Source organism: Drosophila arizonae, chromosome 3 (genome assembly GCF_054131065.1).
Source record: "Drosophila arizonae isolate 15081-1271.41 chromosome 3, UAZ_ARI_1.0, whole genome shotgun sequence".
Taxonomy (NCBI): domain Eukaryota; kingdom Metazoa; phylum Arthropoda; class Insecta; order Diptera; family Drosophilidae; genus Drosophila; species Drosophila arizonae.
The window spans coordinates 28,856,213-28,877,974 of NC_142923.1; the positions used below are offsets into that span (position 1 = coordinate 28,856,213).

The 21,762-nt window shown below is 40.7% G+C and overlaps 1 protein-coding gene across 5 annotated transcripts in view; it reads right to left on the minus strand.

The window, feature by feature from the left end:
* Positions 1-21,762, minus strand: part of sick (sickie) — a 328,412-nt gene that overhangs the window by 184,603 nt on the left and 122,047 nt on the right. For 2 of the 5 annotated variants that reach the window (XM_018002835.2, XM_018002834.2), the window contains exons 1-2: positions 18,918-19,129; positions 8,078-9,837 (exon numbers count right to left, since the gene is read on the minus strand). The exons of 2 other annotated variants lie outside the window; for them this stretch is intronic. In XM_018002835.2, the coding sequence (XP_017858324.1) occupies positions 8,078-9,664 (1,587 nt within the window). In that variant the 5' untranslated portion in view covers positions 9,665-9,837; positions 18,918-19,129. Of the gene's footprint in view, positions 1-8,077; positions 9,838-18,917; positions 19,130-21,762 lie in introns of those variants that run through there. One more of the 5 variants, XM_089463438.1, reaches the window with a different exon arrangement.

A 21,762-nucleotide genomic window follows, 5' to 3' on the forward strand; every position in this document is an offset into this window, starting at 1 on the left:
CGCTCTTATAATTAGCAAAAACTCCTCTCGTTTATTCGGGCACTCTTCGAATAAGCCTTTAGACTATATCTGAAAGTTAATGGATATTGTGAAAAGCTTCGTTAGCTACTTTTATTGACAATCAAACTATTATTTTCTTATGATCTTAACTTGTTTTTTCAATTTATATAATATGATCTATATATAGTTGCCAGTAGGCAAAATCACGTATGAATTTCATCAATCTAACTATGTTTCCATTTAAATCTATATATTATTAAATTCATTAATTTTCCCATTTTCGTCACATCATAAATTCTCATGTTTGTTTTGTTCTGATAACTTTTGTCACCAGGTAACGCCGCACTCGACAAGCCGCAGCCCAAAGCCTATTTATCTAGCCAATTATTTATGTTTGTTGTGCGCTCTTATAATTAGCAAAAACTCCTCTCGTTTATTCGGGCACTCTTTTGTGACAGCTCACAAAATATTTAATGCCATTTGCAGAACTTGAGAACTGAATCGAAAGTGCAGCCAGTGCGAAATGCAAAACTTTCTCTTGCTGCCTGCTCTAGAAGTCTTTCTGTTTGTTTTCATTTTGATTTACCTTTTTTAATAGTTTTTGTATGCTGTAAGCCGAGCTCAAAGTTATGCAAACAATATTTGATGCCCTAACCGAAAAGGTAGCCAGAAATTGTCATCAGGTTTGTCAGGCATCGAAATGCATTAGAAATGTTTAAAATTAATGTTATTGTGTCACAGCGGATAGCAAGTGATTTGACTTTGTTATATCAGTTACTTAAGCTCAGCTTATTTACGATTATAATCCTTAGTATCCTTATCCTTAGCTAACTCTTTACTTACTTTAGCTAAACTGATAAAAAAAAATTATATTATTTATAATTAAACAAAGTTTAGTACTAATAATAAATAGTAATATTTTTTTAAATATATAATATATTCTACAAGAGCTTATCTCTTCTATTATCCTTACAAGAGGTATACAGTACAGCTTGTCGATCTTAAAGATTTTCGACATTTGATCTGAGTTGATAATAAAAGCCTAATTTGCTGAGGCTATTAGCTCTCAATGAATTGAAATTGAGATGTTTCGTGTTAAATGAGAACAGATTTCATTAAGTCTAATGCGGCCCTCAAATATCTGTTAAACTCTCGGGGTAATTGCAAAGGGTATCTAGGCAACGTCTTATCCTCCGCTCAAGAGGCGACGCGCAATGCTTCCTTCACTCGGGCTGTCTTTTTGCTTGTTCACATTTATAAGCTGTGCGCAGCTATTTCTGCCCGGGGCTCGGAGCTTATCTCTGTTGCTCCACGGATGTCTCGCAAGGCGAATGCTCGACGGCATCTTTGTCTCTCTGTGGAATGCCTTCAACTTCCGCTGTGCAGCGCTGATTTATTCGCCATGTTTCTTACCTTTCAGCTGCATGAAGCGTTGCGCAAATCGTTATGGCCAAAAGAAATGCAAATAGAGAGAAAGGGCCTTTAAAATCTCTTTTAAGAAATCTCAAATGCAACAATGCAATTACTCTATGCTATTTTTCTTCATTTTTTGCCGCATTCAGCTCTGGCTTAAGCTACGGAATGAATTGCATATTTTGAGGCTAACGGCAGCTCATAAATACGTCGTGCCGAGCTAAAAAATAACTTTTTAATTAGTTAGTCACACAAACAACAACAAACAACAAAATTGAGTGCAGCCAGGCGGCAGCTTTTGGCCAGCGGAGAAATTTAATAAATAAATTTGCCAATAAGCCAAAAATGCGCTTTGGCCAGGCGGCAGCCGACTTGCCAAGAGCAGTTTAAAATATGCATTAAGCGAGGAAAAAAAAAAAACAACTATTCAACAAGAAGAACAACAGCAGCGACTGCAGGCGAAACAGCAGGAGAAGCAGCCGCAGCAGCAGGAAAAACAGCAACAAGCTGGCAACATCAAGAAGCCAGAGTGGCCAGAGTGTTCAAGCATCGCTGCCTTGTTAGTGGCCAAAAATTATGGCTATAATTTATCACACAGAGCAGCAGCACGGCTTGCTTAGAGAATACGTAAAGAATGCAACAGAGAGATAGAGAAAGAGAGAGAGCGAGAGAGAAATAGTTGGGAGCATGCTTAATGGTATCCCCGTTGCAGCAGCTAAGAACCACCTAAGCGCTGCGATTATATTTAAGCGCAAACTTTTCCTCTTCTAGCGCTGACATACTGTAAATCTGTTCAGATCATCGAAAGTAATGCATGGCATGTGTTATGGTTAGTTAAGCTAGCTTAGCTATGCTAAAAGAGTGCAGAATAATGGGTTGAGGTACTGAGTGAGACCTTAAGGAAGGTACACGAATATAAATTGAGAGAAGGCTTCGGTTATAGCCCTCTTCCGGTTATTATAACGAAAGTTGATTATATGATTATAATGTCTTCCGGGAATTACTACATAAAATCGTCGGTATACCGTATTTATTATAAACCTATTAGCTATTTTATTAACATTAGCTATTCAATTATATTTTATATTATTATACAAGTATGTATTAAACTTCAATCAGATCTCGTACAAAAAATTACAAGTTAGTATTAATCGTTGAGTTACTGTTAACTTTCTCTGATACCAGAGAAACCAGACTAAATTCAGGTAAAGTTAAAAAATGGCTCAATGAAGCTAATGCAGACTCCCTCTTCTTTATAGCACATACTTATATATAAAGATTATTGGTTTATTTTTGAAGTAAATCTATCTGAATATTCACATTTAATCCATTTTACAATTAACAGACAACGAATTTTAAGGAAACTATTGTTCTATTGAAGTCAATTCAAGGATCACAAAAGAAATAAAACAAATAAATGAAGGAGTGGAAACTAGTTACACTTCAATACCAAATTCAAAAGAGAACTGAACCGAAAGCAACGTTAAGGTGACTAGGTATAAAGCTTAATTACTTATTCCCAATAGAGAGCCACAATCTAATAGCAATGAAAGCTTCTAATCTTTGACGTGGCAGAGGCATCATTTGCCAGCGGCATTAAGAGCGTGAAGGGAGCTGGAGAATGCACCAAAAAGTATGCAACGCCTTTCGACTGCTTTCGACTGCATTCGACTGCTAGCCCCTGCAGGGCTCCATTTCAGTGCGGAATTCGTTCTGCTGTCTGAATGTTTGTCCGTCCGTCTGTCTGCCTGTTAGCTGGTTTGAGTGCTGTCTACAGCGTCTGACATGTTTTAAGCATAAGTGCAACGCATTTAGCTGTCAGAGCTGTGCGTCGACATTGGCGTTCCTCTCGGGTCTTCGCTCAACTCGGCTATTGGTCTTGCCTGACTGCCCTGAGGGCCCCGGACCCAGGCGTCGCACTGGACCAAACCAGGCCTGTAGCAGACGCATTTCTGATAGTGCGCTGCAAATTGAAAACGAGTAAAAAAGAACTTAAAGTGCAGCAGAAATGCTGAAGGACATTGTTCAGAACGTCATGCGCCTTAGTCCCGATCTCCCCATCCTTTTCGCATGTGCATTAATAACGCTAGCATCCATTAAACGGCTCAGTTCCTGTGCCCCTTAGGCCCCATCCCGGAGCCTCATGGCAACAGACGTTGGTAATGCGGCCCAGCTGGCCATAAAATTAACGCACAATATTAATACACACACTCACACACACACACACACATGCACATGCACACATTATTTTGTTGCAATGAAATTATTATTAAAACCAACCAACTGGCAAATGTGTGAGAGGAGAAAGCACTGGGAAAATGAGCGAAAACCCATTGCAAATACTTCTGCAAATATATTGTTGCTTATTGCAGATTCCCCAGTTTAATGCCTCGCGGGGTATATATATATACATATACATATATATTATATATTGATTATATATATATTGACATTGACAGCTGCTGTTGCAGTCGCAGTTGTTTATCAGCCCCCATCTATAATTTCGATGCAAAAAAAACTCGCCTTTTTATTCATTTGACAATTCATTTAAATAGTCAGAGAAAAGGAATTAACTGTTGCACTGTGAAATTAAAATTTGTAATGAACGATTTACACTTTATTGCCTATGTCAGCTAGGATAAAGCGTTTGTAACACGCAAGAAAATAAGTTGAGTAGAGAATATTACCAATTTTATTCAGAAACAGTCATCAGAGGTTTAATCTATCCATTGAATACTCGTAGGCTTATTGCATCTTTATATAATTATTTTTAAACAATTTAAATAAAGGAGGGGTAAGTGGTCCATAATAATATAACAATACAAAATAATAATATGCTGAAATGTATCTAAAAGTTATTCTGTTTAATTTGAAATTTGCAAAATATATGAATTGATAAATACAAATTTAGTAGAGCTGTCTGAGCGATAGATGGCATAATCCATTGTATCTATTTACATTATTGCTACAGATCGATGTGGACTGTTGTCTATATATCCTGTATTCTGTGTTGTATAACATAAAAAGTTGATTACTACAAAACAAGGGGTTTTAGTGAACTTTTAATGGGTGTCATTATCGAGAGGGTAAATACAATAAAATATGTATCTTTTTACGGAATTAATCGCATATGAATTAATATTTGTATAGGTAGTTATCTATCATAAATTAATAGATCTTTAAAGAAAAAATATAATGTATGCGTACTCCAGCCAGTTTGTATAAGATATACTTACATAAAAAGATAATATGCAACGTATATAAAGATAGATATATATGGTTTATATGGTCATATAAAGCTGTATAGCTTACACAGTATACACAGTATATAGTAAGAATTTCTGGAAGTTTCTGTGTTGAATGGGGGTTTTCATGGCAAACAATAAATTCATGAAATTGCAGCGCATCGCATTCTCGCATAATACCATATTCACACATACAAACACACACACATGCACACACACGAACGCACTTTTTGCACATTTTTCTTTTTCTGGGATTTATTCACTATAATTATGAACGATTTTGCGCACATATGGCATTGGCAATGGCCATTTCATATCCATTCGTGCAACATCCGGCGGGCGGCACATAATTATAAAGTGCACTTGCAACATTTATTGCCAGTCATAAATCAAAAAGTTATCGAAATGGAAGCCAGAGTAGAGATAATCGCCGCGCGAGTCCGGGGCGACACTTTTTACAACTTATTGGACTAATCAGTATCAGTATACATACATACATATATGGGTATGTCTGAATGTGTATGCATGTCATGTATGGCCGGGAGGGGTGATACAATCTGATAAGAGGGGGTTACACATAAAGTAGCCCGCGACACGCGACACGCGACTTGTGCCGCATAGGAAACATTTCCGAGCGCATAAACAATGCTGCGCAACATGGCAACCCCCAAATACGAGAGAGGAAGAGACGCAGCAGGAGCAGCAGCAGCAGCTGGAACAGCAGCCACTGTGGTGGCAAGCCGGACCACGACTACGTCCGACGTTTGACAGCTTAGCGCCTCGCGAAGAGCTTTCCGGATGGGGGAAGCCGTGCGAGTTGCTCGTCCAGTGTAGCACGAGAAAATTGCATGCCTCAGTGGCAGTTGCAATTTGCAATTGAGTTCTTTGGCTGGCTCTATGCGTTCCATGCTCTCCAGAGCGGGGATTACCCAATAGAGAGTGCTGGGTGCTAGGCCACGGCACATTGGGCTAGGCCCGCAACGAGCAGAAGGATGCGGCGGGCGGCCGTCGAGTGGGGCGGCGGCAGTCAAATTTATGGCCTAGTGGAAGCGAGTCATGTGTCGCTTTGCATAAATTGCTCGACTTCTGTTTGGTTAGAATTAATGAGTGTGGGCGGGCCATAGGCGGGCGGGCCAAATAGAGTGACTATAAAGTGAGACTATAAAGGAAGTGCCGCAAAGCGACGCATTTAAGCGAGTCTGAGTCGTAGAGAGTGAGAGCGAACAACGAGAAAAACAGAGAGAGGGAGAGGGTACGGAGATTATCGCCTAGGCACATAAACTCCACTCTTTATGTGATTCATTCTGCTTGTCAGGCCATTGTAATAATCTTAATTAGAAAATCTCAAGGCCTGAACAACATTTGCAATTGTTAAGTGGTTGATAAATGTTTTTCATCTACATTTTCATGTATATTTTCGTATCTTCTTAGGAAATAGTTCATAAATGTTATATAAATGTTTTCCATTTATATTTTATAAAATATTTTCATATTATAAATAATATATATATATATTTTTAATTTCCCTTTTATACAGACAATACTTAAAAGAGGATAATATCATCCAGTGCTCATGCTCTCACTCAATCAAGTGAATTAACTACTTGAGAGTTCTTGGTCGCTTTGCGCAAAAATCTTCTTTGTTGTTGAATACACTTCTGGGAATTCGATTTTGCCTGAGAGCTGTCATTTGCTTAAGCCAATTGTCAATTCTTAACTCTTTTTAATTACTATCTCAGAATTTATTCTCTTGCATCTGAATTGTATTACATTTACAATTTCTGGGTTCCTGTCTTTTAGCTGATCCTCCGCTTGGCTTCTTATATTCAAAATTCTTGGATTGAGTCCGCAAATGCTTAAGATATTTTGCATTATAAACTCTCTTTTGAGCAGAGCTGAATTGCATTTACATTTCATGTCGAATTTTCACCTTTTATTTCAATAATTTTCTCAATTGTTTTCCCATTCTTTCTGCTTTTAAATTCCCTTTTATATTTTCTGTCGTTCTCCCTCTCTTACCCCCATTAGCCCTGAGCCGGTAGCCACCCTCGTGGCACCGTCGCTTGACCATGTTTGAATGCCTGCATTACAAATATGAAAAGCACTGCAGTTGACACTTCGCTCCTGCTGCCCAGGTTTATTGAGCGACCATAAGTAGACCTCAGTGGATGCCAGAGGCCTGGCTCTGGCCTGGCTCAGTTCCGGCTCAGTTGTCGGGCAATTTTTGTTGTTTGGTGCCGAGCGCATTTCAATTTACAAATGGCTCAAAATGCCTGTGGCAAGCGCATGAGGGCGAGCACACAGTGCGTTGTCAGGGCAGCAATTTTTAATTCAATTCCATTAAAAGTCGCAAAAGATGCTGCGCACAGCTGTGCGAAAAGTATTTCTCTTGCTATTCTCGCTGTCTCCCACATTCTCCAGCGGAAAACTAATGAAGCGCGCAGTGCCAACGCGAGGATTGATTGCTCCCCGGAGGCGCCGATGGCAGTGGCTGCCACTTGACGCAAAGAAAACAGTAAAATTGATGCAATCACCAGGGCCAAAAGCCAAACTCAACCCCTGATAAATCCTAAACGGGCAACCTCCCTGCTGGCTGGCTGCACTGCTCAGCCTCGACTGCACTTTCATGGGTGTCTGATAATTTCCACTCTGTAGGATTTCCCGAGCAGGACGAACAGGAGGCACTCCCCCGCAGGGAGCAGCTGCATAATAAGACTTGTTAAGTTGCCCGCTCGTTAAGATAAGTGAGCCGGCAAATGGCGACAAGTGCGAACCCGAAACATGCCACAATGATTACCAGCTTTGGATGTGCGAGTATGGGGTGTGCGAATGTGATTGCCGAGGAACAAACCCTCGGGGCAGGTCTCACACATAATGTATTCTCGCAGAAGTCTCAGATAAGCTGTACTTTGAATATCTAATCGAAATAAATGTGGCAGTTGCAGCGTTTAGATGTAGTCATAAAAAAAGTTGAAGAATAAAGCACACTTAAGGATCGAGGTGTGTTTTATAAGCTGTAATATATAATAATACAATATATGATACATAATAAGAAATTTAAATTAACTTAATAAATCTCCATTTAGCTATATTATAAATTCATTTGTAGAATTTGGATATCCACGGCAACTGGCAATAAATATATATCTATACACCTTAGTATAACTATTTCTAGATTTCTTTGATATCGAAAATGTTAAGAATATCTAAAAATAAACGTGAAGTATTCTTATAATACTTTAACAGAGAAATCGATTCGGTTATCTAATTGGTCTCCATAATAATATACTTATTTATTTAATATTATTATTATTTTATAATATTTTATTTAATATAATAATAATATACATATCTAATTAATACATATTATATTCCTTTAAATTATGTTTAGCTTAGTCTAGTCTTTTCAGATATCTCACCTCAATATAACCCTGGACGCTGTCGCACTGCTGGAGCACCAGAATGCTCGGATTGGCCTTCAGCTCGTCCGGGGAGCAAGGCGACAGGAATCCGCTGTCGGCGTCGCTGTGCGTGGAGAGCGGGCGGGGCTTACGTATCTTGTACTGGACATGGCGGCTAGGCACGGGCCCCGGATTGAAGAGCACGTAGTTGGACTCGATGGGCACCGTGTGGGCGCGCTGATCCTTGCGCTGCTGCTGCAACAGCTGCTGCAGATGCAGCATGTGATCGGTGGTAACCAGCTCCGAGATGGCGCGCTGATCCACTGCGGATTTCTGATTGGCTTTCTTGGCTGCAGGACGAAAGGGCGACAGATTCAGAAAGGTGAGCTTCTTCTTCATTGACTGCTGCTGCGGTGTCGCACTGGAGCAGCTGCTGGAGCTGGCCGAGTTGGTGGATGTGGAGGACTCGACAAGTGCCGTGGAGGTGGTTTCCGTGTCCTTCGACTCCTGGCTGTTGGACATGCTGGGCGCCGACTCGCACTCGTTCAGCTGCTGCTGCTGCTGCTGCCGCTCCAGCTTGGCATGCACCAGTTGCTCATTGCTGAATGGATTGGGTATGCCGATGTCCAGTGGGGCCGGCTCCATTTCAAAGTCCTCCGGGTCGATGACAAAGTAATTGTGATGCTCAAAGCTGGGCAACGCACGGGCGCTGCCTTCCGTCTCGGCCTCTGCCTCGCAGGACGTCTCGATGATAATCGTCTCCTCGAGCTCATCGCCATCGTAGATGACCTCGGGCACCAGCTCCTCGTCCTCACACACCAGGTGCTGCCGCGAGCTGAACAGCGGATCACGCAGTCCATGCTGCGCATTGCCAGGATAGCGCAGCGCCTTCTCATTGATGAAGTCCACCGGATCGAACAGGCAGTAGTTGTCCATGTGCGAGGTCGCTGCCTTGCGCTGTCGCACCGGCAGGTTCTTCAGCTTCTCCGTATAGTCAGCCGCGTCGTCCTCGTTGTTGTTGGCCAGCTCCGGGGCCGGCGGCGGCGGGGACAGCTCCTGGCTGAGCTGCATGTCCTGGCTGGCAGGCGCCGCCTGCAACGACTTCTGCGAGCCGCGATGCAGCGTGGCAAACAGGCCGCGCGCTATGCAGTTCTTCAGCTCCGTGACACGCCCCTTGTAGGGGCTTGACTGCGCCGAGCTGCTTACGGCGAGCTCCTCGAGCCCGAGCTGTTTGCTCAGCTCCTTGCGCTCCTTTTTGCTAAGCACCACTTTGCCCCGACTCGGGGTGTTCGGCGCCGAGTGCAACAGCCGCGACTCCCTCGACGGGATTTGCGAGAGCGGCGGCGGTGTGGGCGGAGCAGCGGGCTGCCGATATTCGCCCCGCCCCACCGCCGGCACCACCGTACTGGTGGCATAGCTAACAGGCAGCTCGCTGCAGCTGTGCGCCACTTGGCTGAATTCCAGCTCCATGTAGTTGGCAGTCCTCGAGTGCAGCGTTTTCTGTGCCTTGGGTCGGGCGCCAAGCTGCAGCTGCTGCAACTGCTGCTGCTGATGCTGCTGCTCCTCCTCCTCCTCGTTGGCATTGCGATCGGAACGTCTCGACATGTTTGCTTCCACTCATAATGGGTGGGCACTCGCCCACATTGTTCACTTTTTCGCTACTCGATTTTGTTTTGTTTTCTTCCTTTTACACTTTTTAATTTGATTTTTTGTTGCACTGTTCATAAAATTAATGGTTTCATAAATCTTCAGCTCGGCTCGACTCGGTCAAAAAATATCTACACAGGCGTTAATGGGATTTAGCTGGCAGTTTGGGTATTTTTTTAGCTTGGGCCCAGTTAAGAGCAAAAAATAAAAACAAAAAAAAAAGGGCGCACGCTTTGTACATTTGTTTTGTAATTGGATTTTTGAGCTGATGCATGTCAAAGTTAAATTAAAACTGACGACTGGACTGCTCTGCCAGCCAAACAAGAGTTTTCTATTTGTTTTCTGCCCAGCTCCGCCGGAAATGTTGTTGCTGTTGCTGGGCAGCCCCGAGGCAAAGTCATGGTCATGAACGGAAGGCGGGGGCGTGGTTTTGTCTGTTTTTGAGTGATGCATACAAACGGCTGCCGCAGCCACTCGAGCGCTTTATAATTTGTCTACAAAAGCAATTAACAGCGAAAGGAACTGCCCAAGGAAGCGAGGCAAGCGGAGCAAACCCAGGAGCAGGACATCCGCAAAAAGGGATATGACTTATCATTGTATGAAGCTGAATGTGATCAGCGTATTTTAACCTCTCTAAAGTGCGAAATTAAGAACCGTGAAGGGAAATACCTCAACGATAAGGCTATGATAAGGATAAAGGAACTGCCCAAGGAAGCGAGGCGAGCGGAGCAAACCCAAGAGCAGGACATCCGCAAAAAGGGATATGACTATATCATTGTATGAAGCTGAATGTGATCAGCGTATTTTAACCTCTCTAAAGTGCGAAATTAAGAACCGTGAAGGGAAATACCTCAACGATAAGGCAATATGTATAAGAAGAGACAAGTGAATACATAATATTTGCCTCATTTAACTCTAATCAAATTATAGACAAGAGTAAGCTCAGATAATATATTTATAAAAACTGAAAAATTTACCCAGAAATGAATTCAGACTGCAAGCTAAACAAGTACGTAAATATTTAGAATATTAAATTTAAATAAACTTTCAATGTGAACTACGCTAATTAAGACGTGTTTAATATTTTTAGATAAATGAAAGAATGAACAAAATGTAAATTTAAATATTTAAATATTTGTTATATTTTTTATTATATTTTCCAAAAGTATATAATCCTTAGAGATTAATCAAAGAACAAATATAACAGATAAGCAAAAAGTAATAAATAAAACACAAATTCTCATGCCATAACTAAATCTCTTATGTAATATTTTGCATTTCAAATGTCAAACACACATAAATTTTAGTTTTCTCTAATTTTTGCTACAAATTGTGAAAATTTATTGAAAAGAAAAACAGTTCCCTGAATTAAACTGAAAATACAAACTGCAAGAAAAACCACAAAGCCAAAAAACTTACTTAAAAGCTGTGGCTAGAAAAGCAAAAATAATTTGAATTGCAGAAATTGAAGGGAGTCCGATGCGAATGCAAATGCAAATGCAGAAAAGAAACAATTTAAAGGCGTGTCAAAAGTTGCATATTTAATGCGAAATGCAGCAGGGAAATGCTGAAAAATCAATGAACTTTAAGGAATTGACAAGACAGCTAATGTGAGTCAGTCAAGCTTCTCTTTCAAATTTGTGAGCTCAGTTCATGGCTTTGACAGGCTTGAATGTATCCTGCTGCCTTAATGATCCACAACGTATCTGGTGAAGAATTTTTACTCAAAGCTGCAACACCTTGTGGCATGCAATGTATTCCATCCATTTCCTTATCTCTCTCCCTACCTCCCTCTCTAGTTTCGTCTCGCTATACACAAAAGTACAAACTGAGTTTAGACTCCAAGCAAATGGAAAAACTTTCATTGCCATTAACAACAACTACAAATTGAAGCCTGCCTCGGTTGGAAGAGGCAGTGAGCCAACGAGCTGCATAATTGCTGGCGCCTGATCAAATTAAATGGCCTGCAAGAGCGTCTGGGTTCAGTGGAAAATAGCCACGAAAATGGCGAGGTCAGTGAAGAAGTCAAAGCGAAATATTTCAAGGGACTTTTACTTAGTTAAAAGAAGAGATAAAGGGAAGAAAGCAAATATATAAATCAGCAAACTTTAGTTCAAACAGAGCTGAAATATCTCCAGTAGATCAAGGACCCCCCTTAGTCTAATATGTAGGGTATTAAATAGAAACTTGCTAAATTGTAAGCTTCCAGTGACTAACAAGCAGTTAGACGGGTTAACGCGTTTAGTGTCGTTTCGCCTATTAACTCTGACGATTTCAAAGGCAGCCCTCGCAAAAACTATTTTCCCTTAATGCATCAAAAGTGTGCCATAAAGTACAAAAGTAGTTTGCAATTTAAATGTAAATTTTTAATTGAATTGCAAAGCAGCGAATTGAGGCAAGGCCAAGGAGATGGGAGCAGGGGCAGGAAACGGGACTGAGGCTGGGACAGCGGAGAACTAACTGCTGCTACCTGCTGCTGTAAGTGGGCCAAGAATTTGTTTATTAAGCTAATTACAAGTTGGCGCCCATTTGCCAGGAGCAGCTGCTGCTCCAGCTGTTGCCGGCCAACTGGCGTACTCGACCAATGGCCGACACTTTAAACACCCTATTCCCTGGCCAGGCTGCCACCCGCAGCTCTTGGGCAGCTGCTGGCAAAGTTGACAAAATACTTGTCAAGATCTGTCCAGTTGCTTTAGCTGTTGCTGTTGTTGTTGTTGTATTTGCTGCGCTTCAAGTTTTGAAAGCCGCAACTCGACTGCGGTTTTTGTGAGTTCTTGCAGAAAAATCACAGACCACGACCATGCCCCTCCCACAACTCTCTCTCTCTCTCTCTCTTCTCCCTTCCTCTAAGTAACTCCGGTTACGCCCCCTCTGCTCGGCTGGCCATCAAGCGGCAAACTTTACGAGTTGATAGCTGAAATAAAGTGGAGCATGCATTTGCAGTGCTCTCCACTCACTCGCCCTCCCCTCACACCAGGCAACAATAATAAGGACTTTAGCGAGCATCTCCAGCACACCCTCGCCCGCCTCCTCTCCCATTATTGCTGCCACTTCATGACATCATTTTATTTGCACTCAATCTCAGTCGTTGCGCCGCCTGCGCAAACTTTGCCACAAAGTTGGTTAGAAATGCTTTTGATTCGGCGTTAGTTATTCACTCTCTCTCTCTGTCTCCGTCTCTTTCACTTGCAGTTCTATTATTTCCTTCTTTATACTTTCTGTTAGCTTTCTTTTCAGCACTCAAATGCCGCTGCGAAATGGTCGTCGAGAAGCGAGAGTTACGAGAGCTATGAAAATCATTGAAATACCCTGAATGACTCAATAACAGACTGAAGATGCTGACTGGAGCAGTAATTGAATTATTATTGCTTCATGGTTGACATTGCTTAACTTTCTACATTAATTGTTTAGAATTTGTATTCGAATTTTCTATTTAAATCAATCCTTAAAGTGATGGAAATCATCTCATACTCGGCACTTATCTATTTAGCTTTTTTATTTAGCAATCCTATATTTATAATTATATATTTAAACATTATTTTTGGCAGAGATTCGCTCGTCAAACTGATTTGATAAATATATTCTAGTAATGTTATAGATATTTAACTATATAACCGAGATTCAGATAGAATCATATTAGGAAAAGAAGAGGAGTATTCAATTCAGCTCGAAAGGTTCGACAAATCCTTCAATATATTGACTATTGTTAGTTTTGCATTTAAATATTAATACTCATATTTTTAAAAAATTGCTTTTTATGCACATTAATATTTCATTAGCATGTAGCCTTTTAGATATACACTTCATGGTGTATAATATGTTTATATACATTTTATAACCTAAAGCTACAATCAGATGACTTAATCTGTGGTCTAACGTCTAAATCATTTTATATATGTTTGTATAATATTTTATTTTGATTAGTTAGAATATGATTACTATACACTGCAACAATTCATTTTAGTCCCTCAGCGTAGCCCCAATCCTCGAATCCAGATTCGGCCAAAACCTGAACAAAGCTCATAAAAGAGCCAACGTACCCACTTCCCTTTCGGTATAGAGTATAATAAAGTGGCAAAGTCTGTTGTTGTACGCGCCGAAATGTTGCAAAAGTGAGTGGAGCCGAGAGAGAGAGATATATATATATATATAGAATGTGTGCAACTGAGATAGGTAGACACATTGAGTGCGAGAAGGAACTACGTGCGTATGACAGTTTGAAACACTTCTAAAGACTTTTGAGTTATGCCGCGAGAGGCGTCAAAATGTGGCATGTACGAAAAACTTTCGGGGTTTACTATTCTATTTTTTAGTATTTATAAAACTGGGAACGGGATGTAAAAATTTGTCTGGGAGCGGAAAAGCGAGCAATCCTAAAACAAAAAATCTATGTGCAATTCAATTAAAGCTCAATTTGCAAGCAGGCGTCGTATTTTTGTTAGTTAACGACCAAATCCGGGCAGACAATGTTTGTGGGTGCGAGGGTGTGTGGGGAGTGTGTGTGTGTAGCCACCCCCTGGGGAGGAAACGCAAGGACGGGGCTGGCTGCTGCTCGCATTTAATAAGACTCATCAGTGCAAACGGAAATCGCTTGAGGAAATTGTATGTTTTAAGCAAAAGGAAAAGCATACATAATAAACTCATATAAAAGATTGTTGCATGCTGCGAGAGGTGGAGCGAAAGCGGGAGGAGGCAGGGGGCGAGAGGAAGGGAGCGAGCTATGGGACAGGACAGCCTTGCAGCCCGACACATGCGCGGAGAGGGGGAGATGAAGAAATAGCCCCAGGCGGACAAGACGCAGAAAGCGAATATTATTAAAAAGAAAGCAAAACGAAGAGGCAATGGAAAAAAAACCAAAAGCGACGAAGAAGCAACCAGAGTCATAAAATTTATTAAATGCCCAAAAGTATGACAGCTATAGACAATTTATGGGCGGGGCAGGCGGAGGCTCTCTCGAAAATAAAAAACATAGGCAAAGGAAATATGGAAATTAGTTTGCCAAGGATGCGCGTCGCAATAAGGTAGAAAAATCCTGGAGTGGATAGAACTACAGTTGGAATATAATCAAAATCTGAGAGTTTCCCTATCAGGCAGCAGAGAGTAGAATAAGTATATTTATGCAGAGTAAATAAATGCTGAGCTTTAAATAAATTAAACTTTAAAGACGAATTCGTTTACTAGTAAACATTAAATATTCATTGAAAATATTTGAAAGTCTAACAATGTAAAATAGAGAAGTGAGAAAATAGAGAAAGCATTTGGCAAATAATCATAATTGTTATATTAGATTAATAATGGGCTCAGCTAAATTATATTTATACTCCCATCATCCATAGTTGATTCGTATTATAATCTGTGCAATCTCTTCATTGCCCACTTGCACTTCATTATCACCAAACAAACTTAACAAAATAATACGCCTTATATGCAAGTACTTCCTCGACCATAATAATAACAGCAACAACAATTAAAGCAGCTCAACACGCGCAACACTTGTTTCTTCATTAATGAAATGGCTTTTGTTCCCAAGTCCACAAACTCTCCAAAATAAAAACCTTTGCATATTTATGGGCGCTGCGCATAAAATTTACACTAATTAAACAATTCCCCTGTCCTGCTGGACAGTGTGCCTAAGCGCAAGCAAAAGGCAATTTTCTACTCATTGTCAGGCGATTCGCTACGTAATTCCTGAGTAGGGTGTGGAGTGTAGGGCGTAGCCTGTAGCTGGTAGGGAGACAGCGGCCATATGGTCACGTGTTGAGCTCATAACTCAGCGCAATCTCATGGACTATTAAATAGAACGCAAAGGGACATTTGTAAGGATTTGCCAGGTGAAGCTGGCGAAAGCTCGCGCAGCTGCTCCATGCCATGGAATTGGCAACTTTTTTAATTAAACAATCGCTATTTAAACTTATTAAACACCCTCTAATCCAGACGAAAGAAATGGCGCATAATCAATCCCCAGACGAGGGAAAACAATACAATTTTCCACGAAACATTCTCTTGCGCAATTTTCCACTACATCGGATTAAAATGTGATATGTTTGGGCTTGTTTACACGAGGAGGGCACACAAAGTGAGAGAGAGAGAGAGGGAGAGACAAAGTGATAGCGAGAGAGGGAAAGAACAAGGAGCAGGAGGAGGAGAACATGTGTGGGGGTTAGACATGTGTTTGTTTACGAACTTGGCAGCTTTGTTTGGGACTCTGCTGGAGTGGGTCTTAATTTCCGCTTCGTAAGCATTTCTTCACTCTCTTCCTCTTCTTATTCTCTTTATTTTTTTTCGCACAGCGTCTCCCTTTACCCGGGAAGCTCCCGTTTGTTTATTTTGGATTTGTTTGTCTTTTTTCGCTTACAGCATTTTTTTCCTTTTTTTTTTTTCTTTTTTTTGGGTTCTTTTGCTCGAGTACTTCCGGTTGCGCCGGATGCGAAGACACAGCAAAAGACACACGCATGCAGCATGCGAAAAGCCGAGGCTTTAATTGTTGCGAGTGGCAAATTGAATTGCCAGAGAAACATTTCACAATTGATTTACACTCGAAGGAATTTGCCAAACATATTGCCAGGACTTTAAGGTTGCTTCTTCCACAGTTCCTTAACATTTTTGACACGTTGCACCCAAAGTTTCCTACTCGCCTAAAATTAGGCAGCACGTTCTGCGCCTCGGCTTGAGCTGTGCTTCTCCGCATAATAAGTATTCGACCGGGAAAGCCCCTCCACACCGTCACAATATGAATTTCGAATGTGGGCGCTATCAAGGCGTCTTCTGGGTCATATTGTGGGCGTGCACGGTAATTAATATTATACATATGTATCTTGTTCACGCCCTGTGGGAGATCCGATTATGAGCGTAGGATTATAGGAGTGAATATACAAAACAAAATGCAGTCAAGTTACAGATGTGTTAATGGCCGAGTAGCTCATGAATTTTGAGTTCTTTTAGTAATTTTGGTTAATTTAAAAACAAAATTTTACACGGGGATTTTTGGTGTCCATGGCTCACCTCCACTGAAACTCTTTTTACCAAACTTTACATTCAATATTATTGACCGCATAGAAAACAAAAACAATCATGTCAGACATAAACAAACTGAACCTTTACAACACATTGATTGGTAATTGGTTTTAGCCAAATCCCATATAAATTATTTAAAAATCAAACTTATTGAAATCCTAAAAATTAAATTATGGTTCCAAATTTATTTTCATTAGAAATTAAATTTTGTTTGTCAAAATTATTGTTGAATTGAAGCATATAAATATTTAAATAAAGTAAATAAATAATAAAATGTACTCCATTGTAATGCTTCTATAATAATTACATATTATTTTACAACCCAACAGTTATTCATAAACTCATATCCCACAGAATACGCACACATTAAGGAAATAAATAACTATAAAATAAAATAAAAAGTTAAATGCTAAAATTCAAAATAAATGCTATATGTACTGAATTCTGTCAGCCGCCTGCCAATTGCAATCGCATTCCTAATCACGGGGTTGCCCTGGAACAGCCGTCGCAAGTCAAATACCTTGGCATCATTTTGGACAAGCGCCTCACCTTTGGGCCACACCTTAAAGCTGCAGCCAAGAAATGCCGCCATAGACTGCAGCAATTGCGGTGGCTAAACAACAGGAAAAGCACATTGCCGCTAAGATGCAAACGAGCGGTATACGTCCATTGCATTTTGCGTATATGGCTTTATGGAGTGCAGATTTCGGGGATTGCTGCCAAATCCAACTATAAAAGAATCCAGGTACTGCAAAATAGAGTACTTCGACAGATCACAAACTGTCCCTGGTATGTACGCGGATCCACACTACACAAAGATTTAAAGCTGCACACTGTCGAAGAGCAGATTGGCAGGCACACAAGCAGGTACAGTGACAGACTGTTGAGACACCGCAATCTACTCGCAAGAGGACTGTTACCTGCCAGACCTCTAAGAAGACTCAAACGGCAAGGCTTTGGCAAAACTATTGGACTATAGTAAAACCTCCACAACTTAAAATCCCCATAACTCGGTATGGGGTTCGGCTCTATTATTAATTTACCTTCCCTGTGTTGTTATGGTTATATTTTTTACGTACAGGTACACTTAATAAATATATATAAAATTTAAAAAAATAAAAATAAAAAAATTCCTAATCACAGCTTTACTAATATTTTTACTAAGAGAAACTGTTTATTATTAATTTTCAATTATTTGAGCGGCAAAATAAAAGCGAATTAAAATCATTATTGCGATTAAGATTCATAATAATTATGTGCCACTTATTAATCACAACGTTAGCTGCATGCTTTATCTACTGCGAAATGAAACTATAAGAATCACTTCCAAATGCCTTGCTCTTGCAATGTTTCCTTTAATGCACACACATGATTCTCCTTTATCACCAAAATTTATTTAGCATCCGTTGAGTTCTCACTCCAGAGGGAATTCAACTGCTCCCACATTCTTCTTCCGCTTCCGCACAGCTTCATTATGGCACATCATCTAATCTAATTTTGGGGGCAGAAGCTAGCTTGTTCTTGGCCACATTTAGGCGCCTGCAAGATTTCCGACTGATTTTTATTACCGTCAACGAGCGAAAAGCGCAATAATCGACATTCGGCACGCACCACAGGCCAAACTCAAGGAAGTTAAACAGTGAGAGGGAGCGAGCGAGGAAGGGGGGGGGGGGGGGGGAGGCCTTAAGACTGCCTTAAGCCATAGGAGTATGTGTGTTTCGGCTTAGCCAAAGAGGACGACATTACGTTTTATTATCTATTACTTCTGCTGCGCCTAAAATGCCGCTACATTAGCTCAAAAATCCGCACACACAAAACAGGATGGCAGCAGCCACAGGACACGCTGGCTGCCAAAGGGAAGTCGCCAGCCGCAAAACGTAAACATTAAAACAGGAAACGGAAGTCGCTTCCACACACACACAAACACACACAGACAGGCAAACATTTGCAATGTCTACGCTGGTTATGATTATTTCGACTCGCTGACTTCTGTGTGTGGTCGTGCCGAGTGGGTCCTGTGGCATTTATTATTTGTGTTTTGAATTTCATTTTTCACATATTTTCACATTTTCACTTTTTTCTACATTTTCACATTGTTTTCGCCATGCAACCCGGCGATTTCTTATGCACAAAAGTTTTTTTTTTTCGAGCTGCATATGCATTGCAAATTAGCTGCTTAAATAACTAGAAATTTCACCATTTCATTTTGTTGTTAACACTGTTTGCCACGGCAACAGGGAAGCATTCTTTATGTTAATCCACAGTTGTTAAAGAATGTCCCGTTCGCCAGGATGTCAACAAAAAATTATTTACGCGCACTAGAATTCGTAAGCGAACTACGAATATTGTATGGACGCTGCCTTGAACGAAGAACCGCGCGCCTTGGTTGCCCAACGAGCACTGAAAAAGGACACGGCCGACGCGTAGCATTCAACAGCGGCATTTGGGAAATTTCCCTTTTGCGATAGAAAGGACATTTCGCCGCTCACTGGAAGGCCAACAACTGCAATTGACCTTAGCCTTCGTTTTGCCGGCTTGGTTCAATGCACCAGCCAACGGAGGGTTGACCTCCCCGAATATCCCAGACAAAGGACATTTCCCACAGGGGTAGTTTCCAGCAGTTTCCAACCACAATCGCTGAGCGCTACAGGTTCTAACAGGTTGGCGTGTGACGTCATTATGAGAGAGGAGTTAAAGGGAAATTCTTCTTTACCCCATGCTGGAGAAAATTCCCAAAACAAACTGATGGAATTTGTTCTTTTCCTTCAACTTATAGGAAATACACGTAGACACCCTGAAAACCTTCATCAGTCACACCCCGCCTATACGTTTAGATGGCGAAACACTGGATCAACCTTCGCAGGCAAAGTACCTTGGCATCACCCTTGTCCTCATCTTAGGGCAGTAGCTAGGAGATGTGGGCAACGCATGCAACAACTCCGGTGGCTGGTTAACAGACGAAGCAAAATGTCACTGAGAGCTAAGAGAGCAGTCTATGTCCACTGTGTAGCCCCGATTTGGATCTACGGTGTGCAGATTTGGAGAATATGCGCAAAGTCCAACTATAAGCACATATAGGTCCTGCAAAATCGAGTATTGCGACAAATCATAAACTGCCCATGGTATGTGCGCCGCTCTACCCTGCATCGAGACCTGAAACTGTTTACAGTGGAGTAACAGATTGGGAGACACACTAGTCGATATAGTGACAGACTGGCTAGACACCGGAGCAGACTAGCGAGACGATTGCTTCCTGCGAGACCACTAAGGCGAGTAAAATGCTTGGGTTTTGCCAAAAACATTTGATAAGTTTAGTTTAGTGATATTTGCCAGTATATATTTGTAAGTCATCCTGAGTACATCAGAAGGTTAGGCTCTATATAATATAATCTAACTGTGTTGTTAAGGTACTATACTTGCATTTTACAGATTCAACGCTTTTCAATTCTATCTATTGAAAACACGTCATATTTTATATTAAGTCTATATGACTTACAGGGGGGGGCTTTGTACAAATAATTAAGCGATACCGGAAACTCGTTGATACGCTCAGTAATAATGGAAGGCATAAACGCGATATATATTTCAATAAATAAATGATTGTTGCTATAAAAGCAAGTAAGAGAATCCTCCTTGTAAGTAAAAAATCAATGAAGAACATAATAGTGGAGTTAGTATCTATCGTAGGTTCTAGTTAGTCTGCAATGAGTTCAATTTCAGTAAACTTCGAAACGTCTTAATTTATAAACATCCGATGTTCGATAGCTTGCTTTTAAATTTAAAGAAATAATGTAGGTATTTGATTTTAATTTAATTTAAAGATCATCTTTTATTTTAAAAATGCCACGTCTTCGGGAAGAATATTCAGAAGAAGAAGAAGGGTCAATTTCAGTGGGACCAGCTATGCCTATTAAATAAAATACTTTGATAGTGTTGAATCTGGGATTTTAGCATCCAACTTTCCTGCCTTGAATGGATGATATCTCAATAATGATAATATTATATTACAAGCTCTGTAGAAATTGGTTCAATTTTTAAGATTATTTTTATGTTTTTTTTTTTTTTTTTTTTTTTTTTTAAATGCTACGAATAATCAAAACGAACGGAATTTACTACAATTGTTGCTTCCTTAAGCTTTGTGAATAGACCCAAAGACTGAACTGAAGATGGTAAACGCGACTCAATAAACTTAAAAAGCAAAAGGAAACCAAAAGCCCATTTCACCACTTCACTTTTGTTTGAAAGCCCATTGTGAAAGAAAACTCGTTTTGGCCATGCATCATGTTTGCCGTATTGATAAACCCACACGGAGGGCTGCAGGGCTGGATGGATGGATGGTTGGACGGACGGACGGAAGGCTAGAGCTGCCCCGCCGCGACTATAAAACAATAGAGCCGCAATTTCCATGCGCTGCGACACATGCAACAAAATAAAATGTAAATGGCATAGAAAATGGTTAAAGCCATCGAGGGAATTTCGGCAATAACTATAAAATGTCGCGTGTATGCAGTCGACCAGGGAGCGCGAGCCATAATGGAAGGCGGGGGTGCAGGGTTGCTCGGCAAGGGTTGTCGCAGCCATTGGAAAAAGGATTAAAAAACGTGGCTACAAAAATACTACTATCTCAATGGAACAATCTCAGGCCAGGGCAAGGACAAAAACCTGGACTGAAAAACTGAAATTAAGGCACAGCACACACACGTATATCCACCTACACATTCACACAGATACCATCACTCACTCTCCCTGTGTCCCTCTCTCTGTCTATCGCTCAAAAGGCCTCCTCGACTGCGCTTGATAAAAACAAAGTGAAAATTTATGCAAAACAGAGATAGAAGAAAACGCAAAAAAATAGAAATTTTAGAAAAACAATACAAAAGACACGTGGATGAAAGGACAGATAGCGAGAGCCAGAGAATGGTAAGTAGGAAGTGAGAGGGAAAATAACTAAACAGACAGTTGGGGCACTTTTCCCTAGATAATATTGTTTATAAATTCTTTGAGTTACCTTTTCCCAACACGCTTTTTGCAATTAAAACAAA